The following is a 19,310-nucleotide window of genomic DNA, read 5'->3' on the forward strand; positions in this document are numbered from 1 at the left end:
CAGCCTGCAGCGTTGATCGCTCATTTGCCCAGGCATCACTGTCCGCTTGAAGGATTGGACATCCATGGATGGTGGACGGGAATCGGACGAGCTTACCTGGACCGTTCTGAACCGGCCATTTCGGCCCAGGGAGGTCGAAAGCAGACCTCATCCGCTGCAATTCAATGCAGACGAAGTTACTGTGTATTGTAGGTACCCGGACAAACTTCGAAGGACGCATTGGGGGGCTTATCACATTTCTAGCGGACCGATCCACAGGTATCACACCACCTCCCGATAACATTCCGCCTTGACCCACCAATGTTTCTATTGGGCGAGAGACAGCTTACCGGTAGGTAGTACAGTAGTACCTACCTATGTACCCTCCGTCTACAGCCTGCTGAGCACTCTCGAAGGAGGAGAAATCCATAATGTTTATCTTTACTTCAGCATGTTCTTAGTTCGATCTGAAACCTCTAGCAAAATACCCACCCAGCATGCCGCCCGCTGACATTCTGCTCGCCTTCTGAGCATGTAAATGTCTCGCTACATAGTTCGTGCAACCTTGGAAACAAGTTGACCATTCCCAACGCCTGCTCCCCGTTCGTGAATACACCATACGGTTCAGTCCAACATGTCGTTTGCTGCCATCGCCGTACTCACCGAAGACACGGCTGAGCAACAATTCGTCCTGTTTGCCTCAACCGTCTGTTCCATACCCCCCCATTACTGGTCCTTCTTCTTCCTCCCACCGCCACGGCCTCTCCTCTTGGGAACCCCATCACCCCCCTCCTCCTCACTCTCACTCTCCGCCTTCACCTTGCTACTCGCACTCTGACCTGCCGCCCCACTGCTGCTAGCCTTCCCCCCCTTCTCCTCCGTCTCGACCTTGCTCACAATTTCCCTCAAGAAGTCCCACTGATCATCCGCTTCGACGACCTGCTTCAGCATCTGCGCCGACACCCGTTTCGAGTTGCGCTGCTTGGCCACCTCGGCGCTCTTGGTCACCAGCGCCACCATGAACAGCTCCAGCGCCTTGCCTACCGCGATGGGAGTTTGTTGCGCCACCTTGCCAACCTCCTCATCCGCCTGCATGATACGCTTGATACGAGCCGTGGGGAACTTGGTCCTTACTTGGCCGGGTTCGACAGTGGTTGAAGTTGAGGTTGAAGCTGAGGGCACAGCGGAGCCAGCAGCTTCATGTTTAATGTCCGGAATGGCTTCAGAGGCAGTCTGGGAGGTTACTGCGGCTGCAGCGGCTGCAGCCGCGGCTCTCCTCGGAGGCATCGTGTCCGGATGGTAGCTCACAAAATCGTGTTGGACCTGGCCTCCCGGTTGTCTCTGTCCGGTACTAGGTAACGTGTTGTCGTAGTGCTGACGCACTTGTGATTGAGCAGCGGTAAACTGAGAGGTCTGTACTGGGAATGGCTGGTGCTCCACCTGTTGATACTGATATTGAGAACTGGACTGAGAGAATGTCTGCCGCTGAGGCTGGGGGAACTGTGTGGCCGTGTATCCGGCCGTGTATCCAGGCCCAGCTTGGGAATATCCAGGGCCTGGGTAACTTTGTGCACGTGGCGGATAGTAGTATTCGTGTTTCGCGGGCTGTGAATATTCTACACCGCCGACAAACCCTGGTGCTTCACTGGTGTTCGAGCCGTATGTGGACCGTGCGTGAGCGAGGCTTCGTGGTGGTGTGGCGTAATTCTGGCCTTGTTCGTGAGGCGCATGCGCTTGAAAATTATAAATGCTTGAAATGTTGGACTGGGAGTGCTTCGAAAATAGCTGCCCACTTTCAGATGCTGGTTCCGCCGGTGGAGTGGGGCCTGCCGAGTAGAAGGACGAAAGGTCCGGGCTTTTAGGGGCATAAGTGCCGTCATCAGACATGATTTAGACTTTCAGCTGAAAACAAACCAAAAAAGACACCTTAGCAATGAAACATCAGTCTCAGAGGCCCTGATTCTGATATGTGATAGGTGGTGTCGTCTGTAAAGGTTGGGTCTTAATCTTTGTGGTGGGGCTTGCGGATCCGTTGAATCGCTCATGCAAACCGACTTGAACCGACACAAGGGTCGGGGCGGGGTGTCGGAGCTACCTTATACAAAGTAACCGGGTAACGGTCAGGGTTCTTATACGGGAAAGCTCTGTGCCGCTAGTGTAGGTCAAAGACAAAATGACGAAGCTCTCATAGGAACGCGAGGAGGGGCAGGCAATATGGAGGGGTAATTTGGGGGCGGAGCTAGGGAGGATTGGGCAAGTGGCCAAACAGAGAAGGGATAAAACGTGGAATAATCGGCAAGCGGTTGCTGGGGAATTAATAGGCACGGTAACATACCGTATAGTTAAATCACTACACAGCAACCGTACATCCTAATTCCCGCAGGCAGTTACATATTTATACGATGTTGAGGTGTATAGGACAATTCCCTCCTATCTAGAAAGAATCTGGGAAGTCCGGATGCTGCCCGATGCTCAAATTTGCCCACATACATAAGGCACGGTGCATATACTGTATAGAAGATACTGTATTTTTTGGGAAATTATGGCTAGCATTATTGATAAATATACTACGGATGTAAACTCGGCGTGTCAAGGCCAGGAATTTACCCGCAGCCCCGCCACATTCTGCGCCTCGTCACCATGCACTTGACAACGGATTGTTCCGAGCTATCTACAAGCCTGCTGATCGAAATGAAAGATGTCGGCATCCTCACCAGTCATCACTGTGCCGCGACCGCCTGACTCCCATCCCTCGTCACAAGCTTGAACTCTTTCAGCCACCACAAGGTAAATTTGTGCTTCTCTACACTGGTCCCATGCTATATCCAAACCCGCCGTCCATGATGACCTTCAAAGAGCAACATGAAACCCTCCAGAGGCCAGAACTCAGCGTTGAAGAAACCGAGCTCACGCTCTGGGGTCATCTTCGCTCAGATGCCCATGATGGCACAAATAACTTGATCTAATCTGAGGACAACCGCATTCAGAGTCTGCTTGCCTGCACCCTTTTTTTGGGATACGCTGTCTAACTTGTCCGTCATAGGCAGAAGCCCGTCCAGCCGGCCCCCCTTGCGACTGCAGCAAAGAATGAGCAAGCAATTGACCGAGCTGTTCCTCCGCCAAGGTGAACACGGCATTCTCACGGAGGCATAAGCAGAGACGCGCCCAGGAGAGATCGAAATCGCGAATCCAGGCTCCTCCGACTTCGAAAGTGCACTGCTCACACTGCTGGCAGTTTGTCGGTTGTCACTTAGGTGAGGTAGGTACTCGGAGAAACAAGCACAGGTGAGCGTTAGAACCGCGGATCTCTGCCGACTGGGGTGCTGTGCCACCGTAGACGTGCTTCTCTGCCCTCAGTACGGTGTCTCACCGACCTGTAGGAGGGGCAAGAGACAGGAGAAAGGGCTATATAACTCCAGTGCGGCTGGGCTCTATGTCCCGAATAGCCCATAAGCTAACAGCGAGGTCAAGAGATGCTTAACATGGGAGTATACTCTACTCTGTATGTTTACAGAACTGGGTTTCTCTTACCGTACGTCCTCCTTCCGAGCCTTGAGCTTCAATGAGAGCGATGTTAGTGGTTATCAGACATCGGTAGCTGCCTACCACACAAGATAGTGTATAGATAACCCCAGCCTCACACGTATGCAATTATCCAGGACGTCTGGCACTTTCCCCAACAGCTAGTCGATCAAGGATATTCTACTGGTTCCGCGCGACCTTCAAAATCCTCTCCTCCATCTCCTCAAACGCCCCCAGCATGTTCCCATACTTCTGGAAGACCCCGTCGCGATACCCATCGTCCACCTTCTGGATCGCGCCCTCCTCCTTCCACCGCTTTCCGATCAGCTCATCAAACGTCTCGCCTTCGGCCCGCTCAAACGCCCAGACAGCCTTGTAGGCCCCGCCGAGCGCGCATGCATTGCCGCCCACATCCAGCTTGTACACGCCGTCGGCGCCGCCCAGCACATCGCCCATGATGCGCGCAATCGCCGGGTTCAGCGACCCGCCGCCGACGAGGTAGATGCGCCGTGGCTGGGCGGGCAGCCCGCCGGCGGGGCTGGTCACGAGCTTCTGGCTGCGCAGGCGCATCGACAGCGCCTGCGACTCGACAATGATGCGGGGATCCGTCTCGGCCGGCCACGCCCGGTCGGCTTCCTGCAGCGCGCTGCCGTCGGCCGCGTTGCACGTGTAGCGCCAGGTGCCGGCGCGGATGTTGGGCACGATCTCGGGCAGGTAGAAGTACAAGCCCAACTTGGCGCGGTCGGCGTCCGAGCGGACGTCGAGGGGCGGCGTGGCGAGGGCGTGCTTGTTGAAGGTGGCCCAAGGATCGGAGGAGGAGGAGGAATCTGCGGGTGGCTTGGGCAGCGCGTCGCGCACCTTCTCGCGAGCGAGACCGCCGTTCTTGTAGCACAGCATGAACATGTACTGGCCCGGGGTGGTCGGGTGGTTGAAGAAGTGATAGCTCGGGTCGGGCTTGTAGACGGGCGTGCTCATGAGGAAGGTAGTGCTGGTGCCCAGGCTGACGATGGCGTCGAGCGGGCGGAGGGGCAGCGCGAGGATCGTGGCCGGGTTGTCACCCGTGAAGGGGGCGACCTCGCAGTCTGGGCTGAAGCCGTACTTGGTCGTGAAGTAGCTGCTGATGCGGCCCATGCTCCCGCCGCCGTCCTGCCGGACGTCGCCTAGCTTCCTGCGCAGCTCGGCGACACCGTCTTTGCCGGCTGCTAGCTCGAGCAGGGGCTCGGACCAGCTGCTGCCCTGGATATCCCAGAGATTCATGCCGCAGGCATCGCTGATGTCCATTGGTGCGACGGCCCCGAGGAATAAGGAGGCGAGAAAGGAGGAGACGAGCGATATCCGCGACGTAGCGGCGTACATGTCGGGAAGCTTGCGCTTGAGGCGCATTATTTGCGTGCCAGTGAATCTCTGTCGAGGAAATGGTTAGTAAAGGTCAGTAACAACATCCATCCTGTGGTACACCAACATGATGCGCAGCACTCCCCGTGACCTCGGCCAACCGCTCCGCCGACCCCAGGTGGGCATCGAATCGATCACACTCGGCCTGGGTGCTATGGTCCTGCCAGTTGGGCGCATACGGATGCGAAAAGGCGCCTGTCAGCTGGTCAACAAGTGCTTTATCCGCCTGCAGACCACCGAGCAGAGTCTCTGCCTGCCGGCTCCAGTAGACGCTCCCGTGCTGCTGGCATGAACCGCTGATGCCTCGGATCCGGCTCAGGGGTGTTTTCTTCTCCCGCAACCGTTGCAGCACCAGGTCTAGGGATTCGAGCCACATGGCCACGGGAGCAAAGACCTCCCCTTCCTCATCGTTGAGGAGCACGCCCTTCTTGATGCCGTACTTGGCGCCGAAGTCCTGGTCGAAGTCGACTTTGGCGTCGGAGACAACTTGAAGGTCGGACTGCACAACAATCGCTGGGCAAGGAATTTTAGCCAGGTTGACCGAGCTGCTATCCGTCTGTGGCTTGAGGCACACCTTTGAGCTGCTGGGTCGACAGGTCGAACCCCAGGTAGAGGGGTCCGTCGCCCATTGCGGCGTGGGAGCTGCTCGGCTAATAAGTGAGTGGGAGAAGGGAAGGGTATATAAGCCCAAGTCACCTAATAAAGACCGTAAATCACAATTTCAGCGAAACATCGACACCGCAGGAACAGTTCAAGTTACAGTTCGGCCAAGTAAATAAGCTCTCACGATCGGACGAACAGAAGGGGATCTGGTCCCCTTTTACTCGACCCCACGTGGGGCAATGTTCGTCATAGCCTGATCTTCGTTCAGGTCAACAACATGTACCGTGGCGGGGCACGCCGGCACGCTGCCCCGCCAGGAACATTGAGCAGCCTCGCCTGGAGACATTTAGCCTAATGTTGAGACGTGGTCTCGACCAATGCCGACTCCCGTCGGTATCGTGTAGGCCGAGCGGCTGCGAGCTGGCGGGGCTCGGGCAACAGACACGATTGCCGATGCCGCTCTTACACAGCTTCTCGATGAGTGGTTTACTGTTTAGTGTAGTGCAAATGTTGATGACTTGAGACTGAGCTGCGCAATGGAAGTAGAGTAATCTGTGCATGATAAGTAGTGCACAGAGAAAATCTAACTTATTCCGCCCACAGAGAAGAGCGGGGAAGACAATACTAATGGATCCCAACTTGAAATAACCTGCTAGGTAGATCTGGGGTCCGACCCTAACCCAGAATAAAGCCGGGCTGCCCAGCAACCAGCTAAGACGGACCCCTGACACAATGACGGATGCCAATCTGATACTGCCAGCTTGCAGAAATGCAGCTGCAGCTCCTCCCAATGGATCGCTTTTAGCAGGCATTTCCGCGCCAATGGCCAGGCCAGACCCAACCACTGGCGCTTGAGCGAGAGAACACCACAAAGAAGACATCCTGACGCCGGCCCCATCTGACAACCGCGCCATGGAGAAGCCAGAACCCAGCACAGCGACCTGAAAAAGTATGCGCGATCCAGCGAGTTGGGCGAGACGAATCGCGCCGGCCTTAGTGTTGCTGGGACTCCACGCAGCCGGTGCCAATGGCTCCAGGTCCACACCGGACCCGGCCGTGACCGCCGCGCCGGCCGCCGCAGAAGTGTGCGAATTCAGGACGATCAACTATATCACGCATACATTGCCGCAGCAATGCTTGCGCACGTCGTGGACGAGTCCCGCCCCTACTGCCACCGACGACGACAACGACAGGGCACAAGCAACCGTCACCGTCACTGCCACGGCAGCTAGTGCGAGCTCGGGCGCAGCACAAGACAATGCCACAGCGCAGGAGCAGGAGAAGCAGGAGGAGCTGGCTGCCAGCTCCTTCATGTCGTTCGAGGAATGGAAGGAGATGATGCTGCGCAAGTCGGGTCAGGACCCGGCCAGCATCAAGGCGCACAAGCAGCGCGAGCACCGCGAACGGGACCCCGCCATGAACAATGGGGATGGCGACAGTTTTGGCGAAGAGGGAGAGATTTCGCTGGATTTCGACGCCCTGGCCGAGAAAGTGTCCGAGATTGCTTCCTCTTCCTCCTCCTCGGGCGGGCCGGTTCCCGATACCAAGGGGGAGGTCAAAGAGGAACCGGTCCTCTACGACAACGGAAAGACGCAGTACTACCGGAGCAAGGATGCCGGCAAGACCTGCAAGGAACGTTTCTCATACTCATCCTTCGACGCTGGGGCAACGGTCCTCAAGACCAGCCCGGGCGCGAAGAACGCCAAAGCTATCTTGGTCGAGAATAAGGACTCGTACATGCTGCTGGAATGCCGCGCCAAGAACAAGTTTGTCATTGTCGAGCTGAGCGACGACATCCTGGTCGACACCGTCGTCCTGGCCAACTTCGAGTTCTTCTCCAGCATGATCCGCAAGTTCAGGGTCAGCGTGAGCGATCGGTATCCGGTGAAGTTGGACAAATGGGTCGAACTGGGCACTTTCGAGGCACGGAACTCGCGAGATATCCAGGCGTTCCTCATTGAGCATCCTCAAATCTACACGAAATATATTCGAGTTGAGTTCCTGAGCCATTGGGGCAACGAGTTCTACTGCCCCGTGTCGCTGCTTCGTGTCCATGGCACCCGCATGCTGGACACATGGAAGGAGCCAAGCCACGACGAAGAACCGGAGCAGATCCAGAGCTCGGCTCAAGAGCCAGTAGAGGAGACTCCGAAGGCGCAAGAGCCAGCGGCCAATGACACCTCAACGGTTGTCGAGAGGGATGAGAACACAACCCAGGCCGTCACAGAAATGGGCCTCACACCTTGGCGCCCCCTCTTTCCTAGTAGTTTCTCACTTGATATGTGCGAGTTGCGCTCTCCCACGACGGCTGACCCCACTCCCGTTGATTCCGGCTCAAGTAAACTACAGAACATGCCTGCTGGGGCACCCGATACGGTGACTCCGCGACAGTCCGCCGTGCCGGGCGCTGATGAAGGGTCCCAACCCGGCAATTCCTCGTCTCCGCAGTCTGCGTCTCCCGAGGCTCCCGTCTCTCAGGGCCAGTGGACGGCTGCACCGCCTTCTCCTTCTCCTTCTTCTCCTTCTTCTTCTCCTTCGACACCTTTGCAGGCCGGCAACAACGGCACAGCAAGTCACCCGACCCAAAGACAGTCGGAAACCCGAACGGACTCCGCGGATGGCTCGTCATCCGCGCCCACGACCACGTCTCGCAACAAGACCACCTCCGTCTCCGCTTCCCCCTCGGCCTCACCCACCGTCCAAGAGTCCTTCTTCAAAACGGTAACCAAGCGCCTCCAGCTCCTCGAGTCCAACACCTCCCTCTCGCTCCAGTACATCGAAGACCAGTCGCGCTTCCTGCAGGAGGTCCTCCTGAAGATGGAGCGCAAGCAGATCACGCGCGTCGACGCCTTCCTCGACAAGCTGAACAGGACGGTCCTGTCGGAGCTGCGCAGCGTGCGCACGCAGTACGAGCAGATCTGGCAGAGCACGGTGCTGGCGCTCGACGCGCAGCGCGAGCAGTCGGAGCGCGAGATCGTCGCGCTGACCTCGCGCCTCAACGTCCTGGCCGACGAGGTCGTCTTCCAGAAGCGCATGGCCATCCTGCAGAGCGTGCTGCTCCTCTCCTGCCTCGTCCTGGTCATCTTCAGCCGCGGCGCCGGCAACAACAATAACAACAATAACAACAACATTACCAGCCTGTCGGCCGCCATGCTGGACAACTTCCCCCCTTTCCCTCCTTCGCAACAGACATCCCCCTATAACCGCCGCTACGGCTACACAACAACAACGGCAACAAACAGACCCGGGTCCCCCACCGAGGTATCGTCATCCCTCCCAGGCTCGCCCCCCAGGTCCGGTCCGGATGATCGGCTCGCCGCCTCCGCCCTCCCGCGACGTCTCTATTCCGCCGCCTCTTTCAAAGACAAACTGCTGCCCCTGACCCCGCCATCGGAACACAGCAGGGAAAGCACGCCCGCCACATCCCGCAGCGACCGCGACCGCGATCTCAACCCCAGCAGCCCCGAGACGTCCTTCTATAGCCGGGAAGGAGACAGGGAAGAAGGACGACGAAGAGAAGAAGAAGAATACTGCCAAGAAGAAGAAAGAGAAGCGGAAGAAGGAGGGGAGGTCACACCATCGCGCCAGGGGGGTATTGCTGCAAACCGCACAGCAGGGAAGCCAGTGTCATGCTCAGAAAGGCCCGAGGAGATGTCGTCCATCGAGGTAGTCGATTTCAGTCCGTCATCATCTGAGACCAACCCCGATTCGCAGGGAATAATAGAAGGGGAAGAGGACGGTGAAAGGCGAGAGAGCCCGACTTCTTCATTGAGAGCTCGACCAGCATTGTCGCATTTGGGCGGTGTCAGAAAACCGCTGCCAGCGCTGCCTGAAGATCCGAGTTGATGGGTGATGACGGTATCATTGATGATTATCATGAGCGCCTCGATCTAAAGTCAGCATAATACCATAATGAACTCTAGCGCGTACCTTGTTTGTCAGCCTGATTCATGTGTGATGGACCAGAGGAATTTAGAATGATGACGAGATCAAGTCACGCGCACAAGGCATTCATGCCTTGAGAGAAGAGCAACGTGGGATTAAAAGCTAACTCAGCGGGCCAAAGCAATGTCCGGATTTCCCAGCTAATATACCTGTCCGGTGCATGTGCGGTCTCCTCTGAACCACTCAAGAGTCAAAAACAGGCTCTGCCGTATGGGCCGAATTTCCTAGACCACCAAGGCTTCAGAAACCCCTTCGGCGTAGTCCAATCCTCCCGTCCGGTCTCGTCCCCTCGCCTGTCAATCTTCCCTCTCCCTTCTCTCTCCGGTGCTCCCTCATTTTTTTCTCCCTTCTCGCAAGCCAAGTAACACTGGTATAAGCTGTGTGCCCTTCCGCCGCCTCCCAAAATGAGAACCATTTGTCAACGAAGTAGTCAATCTTGAATAACAGCAAAAGAATCGCGAAATATACCGTCCTCATCGCCAAGCAAGCCAGCCCTAATCAATACCATGGCATTAGCGGCGTCCGTGATCTTCACTGGGGAACGAAAAAGCCGTGCTGCTGGATGTGAGCAGCGTAGTCGTACTCCTCGAGGGCGGCGAGTCTGGTTCCACGATCGTACTGGGAACGGCGACGGCGCTGCTCGTCACGGAAATGTTGGCCGGCGTTGGGCGTGAAGAGCCCTGACGCGAAGACATCTTAGCAACATAATCGGGAACAGGGCCAAGTGTGCTTGCGACTCACCAACATGCTCAGCATTCTCGCAGCTGCGCTTCATCTTGGACTGATTGTCAGGCTCGGGGAACGGCTCCTCCTGGCCCGCCAGCTCAGGCCTAGGTCCATTGGTCGTGTAATAAAGCTACGTTTGTCAGCTGGAGTGGAGTGATTGACTAGGGCGAACTCACCTTGGGGCGGTAGTGAGGAGCCTCCAGCATGACGGAACTGTTACGGAACTTCTGGACCAGGCAGTCCTTTCCTTGGATCGCTTGGACAGGTCAGCGTTCGCTTATGGTTTCAGGGTGCATTGTGACGACTCACTGGCATAGGAGATCTCCGCCACCTTGTCGCTCTTGAAGCAGTTCCAACGCTGGTTGCCGCGCGCATTGACGAACTGACTCATAATTAGTTTCCACGAGCTTTGGCGTAAGTGTAGCGACCAAGGGGACGAGGGAATGGTAGCAGCATACATCGATGATATCCAACGGCTAGTCACTAGTTAGCGGTGACAGCTCTCCACGAGTGGGCGGGGATCACTTACATCCACGAAGTTGATGAACGCATAACCAACGCTAGATGTACCATGTCAGTGGCTGAAACCGAAGGGAAACTCGGCCGGATAGCAATACTCACTTGCAATCATTGGCGAAATCAATGCGCAGATACATGAAGTCGTACTTTCCCCAGCTCGATTCATCAATGATCCGCTTCAGCATAGCTTGATCAACTTTGTTGGGGATATTGCGCAGCATAATCTGCATGGGTGAGCTACTGTACTATGTGCGATCTGATCGGGACGGGGGTCACCTACTGTGGTACGGACATCGATACCCTCCCGGATACGATTAACGTCGACATGATTGTGGTGACCGGCGTTGCCGTAGTACGGGGACCTGTTGACTCTGGTGGCATTCTGGCGACGATTGTCCAGACGTCCGTAATGCTGAATGCTCCGCGGGCTGCTGAAGTCACCGGTCATGCCCATCGGCGTCCCCGGGGGCGTGGTATACAAGGGGCTCATGACTGGCATGCCGCCAGACAAGGGCGAGATCGGGCCCATCTGAGGAACGTTCGGGACACGGGTGGGAGTCTGGTTAACCATGAGTCGATTCGGTGTCGAAGTGGTGATGCCGGGGTAGACAACCGGATACATGGCGAACTGCTGCGGCGTGTGGAAGCCGGCAGAGGATTGAACAGCACGGCCAGCGGCGACAATTGCGTTGGCCGGGTGGGCGACTTCCCAGACACCACTTCCCTGGAAGACGTTGACGTTTCCGACATTGCGAACCGGGGTTCTAGGAGGGTTGCTCGCGAGGAGGCTGAGATCGACAGTCTGAAGCGTTCCAGACTCTAGATCCAGCTGGCACGGTGTCAGAATGAGATTGACTCCCTGTGAAGGTTACGGTTAGAGATGACCAAAGAGAAGATAGATCCGATGACTTACGCCCACTGTGGCTCCGTTGAACCTATGAGCAACCCAAACCGCAACTTCGGTGTCAGAGAATTCAACCACAGCGCGGAAAGCGGAGTCGTTCGACTCGCTCTGGCGCAGAAGCGCGAAGACCTCGCCTTGGGTTTCGAGCAAGGTCTGCACTACCGTCTCAACATGGGCGGTGCCAGCGTTGGCACCTTGACCGTAAGCGGTAACCTGCAGCAGGCAGTCGAAGACTGGCTCAGCGTGGCTAAGCTGGCCGCACACCTGGCACTCGTGAGCATGGAGATCTAGCGTCAAAGAAGAGAGGAGATAGGTACCTCGTTGTACTCGTTCGGGACAACGTACTCAGCGCACCAGTCAGGGGAGCCAAGCTCAACGTTGTCATGGGCATTGCGAGCGTCCCGGACATTTGAGAGGCGAAGATAGACTTTGCCGTCGGCTGCGACCGCGTAGCTCTTGCCCTGGCACTGTGATCCGAGTCGCTCCAACTTCTGTGTAGGTTGGTTAGAAACATGCTGAGAGGTAAACAGGGGGGAGTGGGTGATAGCCATACCGCAAGATAGCCCTCAATATCCGCGAGAGTAAGCGCGCCAGAACGAGAGTAAATGACAAGGCAACGAGAAATCCCCAACTGATGACTGAATTTGGCGGTGGCCTGAGCCGCGAAAAGCTGGCGGTTGGTATTCAGACCACCATTCGGTCCAGACGGCCCATACAGAGAGCCATGGGCGACAATGGGAACAGAGACAGGCCGGAAGGCAGAGGCGGTTGGCGACAGTTTCTGATCTCCCTTAAGGGTGGTGCTGTTGGAAACGAAAGGATCCTTCTCAGAATCACCAGCATCGCTGAAGCCCTCGGGCTTGACATGAAAGCGGACAGCGCGGTCAGAGGGAGCGCTCAAGGTGAGCGTGTTCAGTGACTTATTGGATCTGGCCGAGTTCTCATCCGGAGAGAAGACAGTGAGTCTGGTCTCCGGTGTGGCTTCATGCTTATACGAGTCGCCACCGCCACTTGATGAATGGGGAGAGGACAGATTGAAGGGAGGATCTCGCACCTGCGCCATGGTGAAGAGTGCGCTGACAGGCTTGTCTCGCTGGGTGCCTTCTTGGTGACGCTTGTGGTAGTACGAGGAAGTCGACTCAGGCATACAGCCGGATGGGACCTGACGAGAGAAGAGAGTTCTGAGGGTATTTTTGCAGTCGGACCCTGAAGTGAGGAAGGAACTGAAGAAGACGTGGACAATCCAAAGAGACCCCGCAAGAGAACTGATGGACGGCTCCGAATTTCCAAAATTCCACGCGATGGGGGACCCCAGAATTGGAAGGCGCGTAGGATGGATCGGTGGTAGGGAAGTGCAAGTTCCTGAGGCAGGAGCTTGAGAAGAGAAATGAATAAGGAAGGAGGACCTTGCCGACTGGGCAGTTGCGACCTTGGAGATCGGTGGACTCGAGCCTGAGGGCAAAGAAGAGGTATGCCACCCGAGACCTCGTGGTAGTTGTTTGTCGGTGGAAATCAACTGGCCTGAGAAGAGAATTGGGAGGTGGGTTTTCAAAGAAGAATTCGTGGGAACGGTTCTCCTTGCACCTGGAACTTTAGGGCTTATCCACGATGTGGTTATGCCTGATTTGGTGTACTAGGAGGCTTCCGGAATCCTTCTCAATGACGGGACAAGCTGCCCCTCGATGGGAGACGAAAGGGTGATGCGGAGCACAGACCGGGACCGAGATTCACTTACATGTAGCTGTCCAGCAAAGCACAGCCTGCAGGCGCCTCCAGGTACGGCTCTGGAAGTGAAGCTGCCGAAGGAGAGACCGGGTGAAGACCTTGATGCTCTTCGAGTTTGGTGGTCTCATCTAAAGCCAAGGCCAAACAAAAGATGGTGCAGTATCTGGTGCCGGGAGGGTCCATGGTATGCCCCCTTGTCATGGAAGAGGTATCTCGGACGTAGTGGGGACCGGAAACCAGCAAACTATGTTGGAGTCTTGTCTCAGGGAGTAACGAGAGACCCATCTCCTGGGGAAGGTTTGGATTCTGGCGGGCGAATTCAAAGGTTGAAAGGGATCCAACATTGCTCTAAACTCTTTAATGTTGATAGTGATTGTGACTAACAGCAACGACAGGCCATAGTGAAGTCCCAAGTCAACCACTGGCTTTGGCGTTCTGATTAACGATATAGGCAGTCACTGTGCAAGATAGGCACCTGTATGTATATATGAAGCATTCATGGTGGTGGATCAAGGCCGCATCAGCAATGCGGTCCCAGTCGTCTGCACACATTGATGCTGCAAGGACGGATTTATGAGAAGTGTGAAGTTCTATTACAATTCCAGGAAACACTCACGCCTCGAACCTTGGCAGGTTCTTGTGTGAGATTAATCTACCAGGTAGGCTTCTTAGGTGCTACTAGTAGTTCTTGACAATTTCTTCGTGAAGGAAAACAAGAGCATATAAAGGGAGAATTTAGTAGGCTAGTAACTCCGTGCCGATATTCCTGTCTTACCTAGCTTCGATAGTAGTATGTAATACGCCCGACAGTTCTTGCCTTGAACCGCATTAGGATCACGAGGATCAATTCTGTGATGCTCCCGAGTGTCGTCGTGCCATGAGAACTACATGATTATTAACATGTCTTCTCTCTTGCCCTTAGGTGATACCGAGAGAGGCAATCCCGAGCCGACTCTAGAACCCTAGAGCTGTTTGAAACAGCTCAAAGCTGGCTCATCTTCGTTTATTGTTGGACTTGAGGGGAGAACAAGTGATGTCGGTGGTACGATTTGGCTGGAGGGTGGCAAAGCAAGCTTGGAAGACAGGTTATCAGGTTGCGGAAAGATGTCCGGTAACTAAGATTGCGATAACTCCATTTTCAGAATTTGAGCTTTTTTTTGATACCAAGGTATAGTAGAAGGTGATGTTCGTGATGAGTGCTATGAAGCCTGATGCCAACGGATCAGAGAAGGGATTGACGCACAGACCACCGGTTCCTGGGACGCCGCAGATGCCCGTCCTCCTTATTAAGCTAACAGCGTGCTGTCGGCATGACAGACGAGCTCCAAGCCACAGTTCCTGGGACGGGTGCCAAAGCCAGTCTACTCCGCTTGGACCGGAGCTTCCGGGGACATCTATCGACAGTGACCGGCGAACTTGATGGTCGCAACCCAAAATGCCGAGGAAACCCCAAACGTGGGACGACTACGACTCGGCTGTCACCCAGGTTCGTTGATCGCGCCTGTTCCTAGCGGGCTTCAATTCTACCTAGAGTCCATGAATACTTAACATTTGCCTTTGCAGATTATCCTCGCGCCGTCTGACTCCGAGTTCCTCGACCAATTAATTCCTGTGCTGAAAGATGCGTCAACAAGCGGCCGGATTGGGTCGCTCGTGCAGAGCCTCTCCCAGTATGCCGAGGACCGGGAGGGCGACATTGAGCGCATCGGCCTGACCAAGCATGAGGAATTCTTGAGCTCCGTCAATCAGCTGCAGGAAGTGCGCGAGGGAACCGTGGCCCTGACATCGGAGATCTTGGACCTCAACCAGTCGATTCAGGCGAGCACCGAGAAGCTCGCGGCGCAGAAGCAGGCACTGGTGAACACGCGTGGTGTCCGCCAGAACATCACTGAGGTGTCGAACGCTCTCGAGGAGTCGCTCAAGATCTTGCACGCGGTCAACAATGCGCATGATCTCATCAGGAGGAAGAAGTACTACGCCGCCCTCAAATCCTTGGAGGACCTGCAAAACGAATACTTGGTGCCAATCATACAGAACAAGTACGCAACACAGTACAAACTTGCCGATATGATTCAGAAATCCATTCCAGCCTCTCAGAAGGCCATATCCGAGTTGGTCATGTCGGATCTGAACACCTGGTTGTTTCGCATTCGGGAGACATCACAGTTCCTTGGCGAGGTCGCTTTCTTCCACACCCAGGAGCGGAGGGCTCGGCAAAAGGAGAGGGTGGAGGCAAACGAGTTCCTAAAACGCTTCAAACTGAATTCCGCCATCGAGCTGGTCTTCGACGAGAGCAACGACTTTGACGTTCTCGACAACGATGTGGTACAGGTTGACTTCACGCCCTTGTACGAAGCGTTGCACATCCACGATGCTCTTGGCAAGATCGACAGATTCCGTGCTGAGTATTCAGCGACTAGGCGGCAGCAGAAAGACCTGATGATACCCAGCAATGACAACATCTTCGCCAATGATGATGACGATGCCTTGAAGGAACTCTTGGAATGTATTGCCGGATTTGCCATCGTCGAGAAGGCGACTATGCAGCGTGCGCCGCTGGTCCGCACGACCCTTGATGTAAGCGGCTGTTGATTAAGTGCAGGAAATGGACCCTAACTTTAGCCAACAGGTCGACGAGCTCTGGGATTCAATGTGCCAGGCCGCAATCCGGATCATTTCAAGATCTCTAGATGGCGTGAGCAACGCGGAGCTGCTGCTTAAAATCAAGGAAGACATCGCCCTGTTTATCCAGACAATGGAGGTGAGCTCTTCCTCCCCGCGGTGCTTGGAGCTGCTCCTGCTAACGCGGTCAGGGTTGGGGCTACTCCGCCTCCTTGGTGAACAACTTTCAGCTTGTGCTATTCCACAAGCATGCTGAGTTGCTGCAGCGTCGCTTTGGTGAAGACTTTCAAGAAGTAAGTCAGCCGCTTTGGAGGCATCGGCTGTGGCTGACTGTTTGCGGCAGATCGTATCAACGGACGACTATATGCCCATGGCCGTCAGGACGCGCGAGGAGTACGACGAGGTGCTCGGTATGACCTGGTTTGTTGACGAAAGGACTCCAGAGGAGATAACGTATGTGTCTGGGTTTAGCTTCCGAGGGTGCTCTCTGTTCCGGGCCGCTAACGACCCGCAGGTTTCCTTCTGTCTTTCCGTTTTCCCAGATGTATTACCTCTGTTGCAAAAACATCAGAAACTTCGCAGACCAATTCCTCGACTTCACTCAGGAGAACTTCGATCACCCCAACGTCGTTGATGAAACACTCAGAAGGGTATGCAGACCCGCTCCCACTCCTTGATGCTTGACCTCCGATCTGACCGTCGTACCTAGACCCTGGACGAACTCCTGACCGATATCGTCTGCCAGTTGCTCGTTGAGCGGCTAAACTCCCAATACCTCGGACAGATCGTGCAGATCCTGACGAACCTGGAGCATTTCGAGGTTGCCTGCCAGGAACTAGAGAAGTTGTTGATCCAAGTTCGATCATCCACCTCAGCAGGCGGACCGGTGACTCTGAGAGCAACGGAGCAGTTCAGGAGCCACAAGAAGACGGCCGAGAAACGAATCTTTGAGCTCGTCAATTCCAAAATCGACGACCTCGTGGACACATCCGACTATGACTGGTGAGTATCAAATGCAGGTTCCCGGACTCTCGGTTCGGCACACACTGACAACCGCATAGGACTGCGACAACAAAACCCACACAGCCCAGCAGCTACATGGTTACTCTGACGCGCTTCCTCGAGAACCAGATGGCCTCCACCCTGCTGGGTCTCCCTAGAGAGATCAAAGAGCTCATCTACTTTGACGCGCTCAGCCACGCGGCCAACAAGATTCTGGTAAAGCATCCTGCTCCTCCTCCCTACTGTATCCCGTGGAACTAACAATGCTCGGCGTAGGCCCTCCCGCTATCCCCCGAAGTCAAAAGGATCAACCCCAACGGCGTGGCCGCCATGGCCCTGGACGTAGAGCACCTAACAAGCTTCGTTAGCAAGTTGGAAAACGCCTTCATGCTCGAGCAGAACCTGGACGAGCTCCAGCAGACGGTGGCGTTGATGCAGTCCGAGAACCACGAGGAGTTCTACGACATCTCCATCCGCAACAAGAAGTACGGCCGCGTGGATGCCATGAACGGGCCTATCTTGCTAGAAAAGTGCGTATCTTTCGGAAGAGCAAACATGGAAGGGTGATAATTGTGTGCTAACGGTTCCTACCAGGCTCACGCAAACGGTCGAGAGCACAAGCCGGACGGCGCCGCTCGCCAACTTCCAGTTCGGTTCGCGCTTCGGCTTGAGATGATGCTCCTACGGCTTCCCCATTTCCATTTCCCTACCTACGGACACGACGTTACGAGAATGATGTCGGATTGGCCCTCATGAATACGGGATGATGTGATTGAATGAGAAAAGTCATAATCTGGTCGTGAAAAGCCTAAACCAACAGGACCGCCTATCTGCTCCGATCGGAAACCCGCAGGGGGAAAATGATCCTAAACATACACTGCCTGTTTCCTCGTGAGAGCAAGGAAACAGCATTGTCCCCGAAAATACCCAACCTTTACTTGCGCCAGACCCGGATTCGCGACCGTATTCAACCATTACCCCCCTCCTCGCCGTTCCGCCACACCACCCACTCGCCACCACTCGCTCTGTTGGGTTACCCAGCGTCCATGATCTAATTCGACGCTCCACATCTTTCACAGGTGGAGGGTCCGAACCTGGATACCTTGTATCCGCCAACACTCCGACTGTGCGCCGTTGTTGTTTCCTCAGGGTATCATGCTAGGTCCGGTAAACCCCCGGGCCCTCCCATTGTTTTGGGCGTCCAATCCCGTCGGGAACCGCGCCACCCACTCGGGGGTCCGCTGGCACTTGATGCTCATGAGGCGGCACCTAGGCGCTCTACTGGTCGAGTTAGTTTTGATTCGTCAGACTGCGGAATGGAGCAAGGCCAACGATTCGGGCCAGAGGATGCATTCATACCTGCTGGGGAGGCATCGCCCCATAGTACATCTCGTCGACGTTGTACATCTGGGCTTGCGGCTGGCCATACGGGGGAGCTCCCGGCTGTACTTGACCCGCGTACATGGTTTGGGGCTGACGGTAATCCGCTTCCGGGCCCATGCCGTGACCGAGGGTATACTCGGGCGCAGCCATCTGGTGTTGGCCGTGATTCGGGGCGCCGACGCCGGGGATTTGGGGCTGGGGTGCAGCGGGTTGGGCCGCGGCCTGGTTGCTTGTCCGCTTGGCGTGGGAAGAGGCTTCCTCGCGCGGGACGATGTCGATTAGGAAGTCGAACATATCCGACTTGGCCAGCGCCGAGGCAATGTCGGACCGCTGGAGAGTCCGCCGTTTGTTTTCCTCCGCATGTATCCAGGCCCGCATGGTGAGCTCGGTGATGAAGATGTCGCAGCCCTTTGCGAACAGGATCGGCGCCTCGGCTGAAATCATCTTGACTTCTGGGTCGGCCTTCATAACCTTCTTTATCCGCGCCAGTGGCAATTGATGCATCTTGTAGTCGTGGGTGTCGCTTTCAAGGTGCTGGATGGTGTGTTGCCAATACGCAGTGAGGACATCCTTGTAATGGCCTGTCAGGCCCTGGTGCACATTCGCCCATGTTCCCGTGTACAATTCGGAGGGCGCGAAGCCTTGTTGAGAAATCTAGAAGATGACATTAGCATCTGGTTTATGCCGTCGGGAGGAGAGGTGTTAGTGTGTGTTGGAACATACCGCTGAGCTGGCGCCATAGTGACCACCATGGCTAAGGTCATAAACGGGCATCTGCCGCGGCTGCTGGCCATGCTGGCCATGCTGCGCCGAGGACGGATTTTGCGGGTCCATGATATGTCGCGTCCCGTCGTGTCGGGATATTTTATTGCTTGCGCCTCCTTCCTATGCCCCGATTCCTCAATTGCTACACCAAGGGATCCCGAGCAAAACGCGAGTCTGTTTCTCCGGCTGCTCCGATGTCGCCCTGCTTGTCTCGGTACTT

At 55.7% G+C, this 19,310-nt stretch overlaps 6 protein-coding genes across 6 annotated transcripts; 2 read left to right on the top strand and 4 right to left on the bottom strand.

The window, feature by feature from the left end:
* Positions 1-410: 410 nt before the first annotated feature.
* On the bottom strand, positions 411-2,292 carry B0T15DRAFT_543200 (uncharacterized protein). Its single transcript, XM_062869974.1, has one exon. The coding sequence runs from the start codon at positions 1,864-1,866 to the stop codon at positions 706-708; it is 1,161 nt and encodes a 386-aa protein (XP_062718323.1). The 5' UTR covers positions 1,867-2,292; the 3' UTR covers positions 411-705.
* A 1,263-nt stretch (positions 2,293-3,555) lies between these two features.
* On the bottom strand, positions 3,556-5,684 carry B0T15DRAFT_309213 (uncharacterized protein). The gene is made up of 4 exons (XM_062863901.1): positions 5,614-5,684; positions 5,471-5,538; positions 4,964-5,409; positions 3,556-4,905 (listed from the first exon to the last, which is right to left on the bottom strand). The coding sequence occupies exons 2-4, from the start codon at positions 5,523-5,525 to the stop codon at positions 3,682-3,684; spliced, it is 1,725 nt and encodes a 574-aa protein (XP_062718324.1). The 5' UTR covers positions 5,526-5,538; positions 5,614-5,684; the 3' UTR covers positions 3,556-3,681.
* A 413-nt stretch (positions 5,685-6,097) lies between these two features.
* Positions 6,098-9,609, top strand: B0T15DRAFT_309289 (UNC-like C-terminal-domain-containing protein). The gene has a single exon (XM_062863902.1). It carries the CDS (start codon positions 6,451-6,453, stop codon positions 9,343-9,345), a length of 2,895 nt encoding a protein of 964 aa, XP_062718325.1. The 5' UTR covers positions 6,098-6,450; the 3' UTR covers positions 9,346-9,609.
* A 366-nt stretch (positions 9,610-9,975) lies between these two features.
* On the bottom strand, positions 9,976-12,656 carry B0T15DRAFT_562423 (RNA recognition motif 2-domain-containing protein; the record flags this gene model as incomplete). Its single annotated transcript, XM_062870576.1, has 11 exons — positions 9,976-10,124; positions 10,186-10,300; positions 10,347-10,426; positions 10,480-10,552; positions 10,629-10,646; positions 10,700-10,730; positions 10,792-10,913; positions 10,970-11,518; positions 11,603-11,857; positions 11,911-12,084; positions 12,147-12,656. The coding sequence occupies 11 exons, from the start codon at positions 12,654-12,656 to the stop codon at positions 9,976-9,978; spliced, it is 2,076 nt and encodes a 691-aa protein (XP_062718326.1).
* A 1,938-nt stretch (positions 12,657-14,594) lies between these two features.
* On the top strand, positions 14,595-17,710 carry B0T15DRAFT_309314 (exocyst complex subunit Sec15-like-domain-containing protein). Its single transcript, XM_062863904.1, has 10 exons — positions 14,595-14,804; positions 14,882-15,895; positions 15,948-16,079; positions 16,132-16,233; positions 16,284-16,393; positions 16,455-16,590; positions 16,650-16,942; positions 17,002-17,158; positions 17,219-17,472; positions 17,537-17,710. Exons 1-10 carry the CDS (start codon positions 14,754-14,756, stop codon positions 17,616-17,618), a joined length of 2,331 nt encoding a protein of 776 aa, XP_062718327.1. The 5' UTR covers positions 14,595-14,753; the 3' UTR covers positions 17,619-17,710.
* Positions 17,711-18,104: 394 nt separating this feature from the next.
* On the bottom strand, positions 18,105-19,281 carry B0T15DRAFT_309305 (histone-fold-containing protein). Its single transcript, XM_062863903.1, has 3 exons — positions 19,049-19,281; positions 18,302-18,979; positions 18,105-18,220 (listed from the first exon to the last, which is right to left on the bottom strand). Exons 1-3 carry the CDS (start codon positions 19,157-19,159, stop codon positions 18,212-18,214), a joined length of 798 nt encoding a protein of 265 aa, XP_062718328.1. The 5' UTR covers positions 19,160-19,281; the 3' UTR covers positions 18,105-18,211.
* Positions 19,282-19,310: the final 29 nt, after the last annotated feature.

The sequence above is a fragment of the Chaetomium strumarium genome (assembly GCF_033439665.1).
Source record: "Chaetomium strumarium strain CBS 333.67 chromosome Unknown B0T15scaffold_7, whole genome shotgun sequence".
Lineage (NCBI taxonomy): Eukaryota > Fungi > Ascomycota > Sordariomycetes > Sordariales > Chaetomiaceae > Chaetomium > Chaetomium strumarium.

What these genes read in the sequence shown, in the direction of transcription:
- B0T15DRAFT_309289 (XM_062863902.1), top strand. Translation starts at nt 6,451, where the DNA reads ATGCGCGATCCAGCGAGTTGGGCGAGACGAATCGCGCCGGCCTTAGTG.
- B0T15DRAFT_309305 (XM_062863903.1), bottom strand. Translation starts at nt 19,159, where the DNA reads ATGGACCCGCAAAATCCGTCCTCGGCGCAGCATGGCCAGCATGGCCAG. An exon ending in ACTATGGCGCCAGCTCAGCG is followed by an intron (nt 18,980 to 19,048) that starts GTATGTTCCAAC and finishes GTCATCTTCTAG; the next exon opens with ATTTCTCAACAAGGCTTCGC.
- B0T15DRAFT_309314 (XM_062863904.1), top strand. Translation starts at nt 14,754, where the DNA reads ATGCCGAGGAAACCCCAAACGTGGGACGACTACGACTCGGCTGTCACC. An exon ending in TGGTCCGCACGACCCTTGAT is followed by an intron (nt 15,896 to 15,947) that starts GTAAGCGGCTGT and finishes TTTAGCCAACAG; the next exon opens with GTCGACGAGCTCTGGGATTC. An exon ending in GGGCCTATCTTGCTAGAAAA is followed by an intron (nt 17,473 to 17,536) that starts GTGCGTATCTTT and finishes GGTTCCTACCAG; the next exon opens with GCTCACGCAAACGGTCGAGA.
- B0T15DRAFT_309213 (XM_062863901.1), bottom strand. Translation starts at nt 5,525, where the DNA reads ATGGGCGACGGACCCCTCTACCTGGGGTTCGACCTGTCGACCCAGCAG. An exon ending in GTCGACCCAGCAGCTCAAAG is followed by an intron (nt 5,410 to 5,470) that starts GTGTGCCTCAAG and finishes TTCCTTGCCCAG; the next exon opens with CGATTGTTGTGCAGTCCGAC. An exon ending in CGGGGAGTGCTGCGCATCAT is followed by an intron (nt 4,906 to 4,963) that starts GTTGGTGTACCA and finishes TTTCCTCGACAG; the next exon opens with AGATTCACTGGCACGCAAAT.
- B0T15DRAFT_543200 (XM_062869974.1), bottom strand. Translation starts at nt 1,866, where the DNA reads ATGTCTGATGACGGCACTTATGCCCCTAAAAGCCCGGACCTTTCGTCC.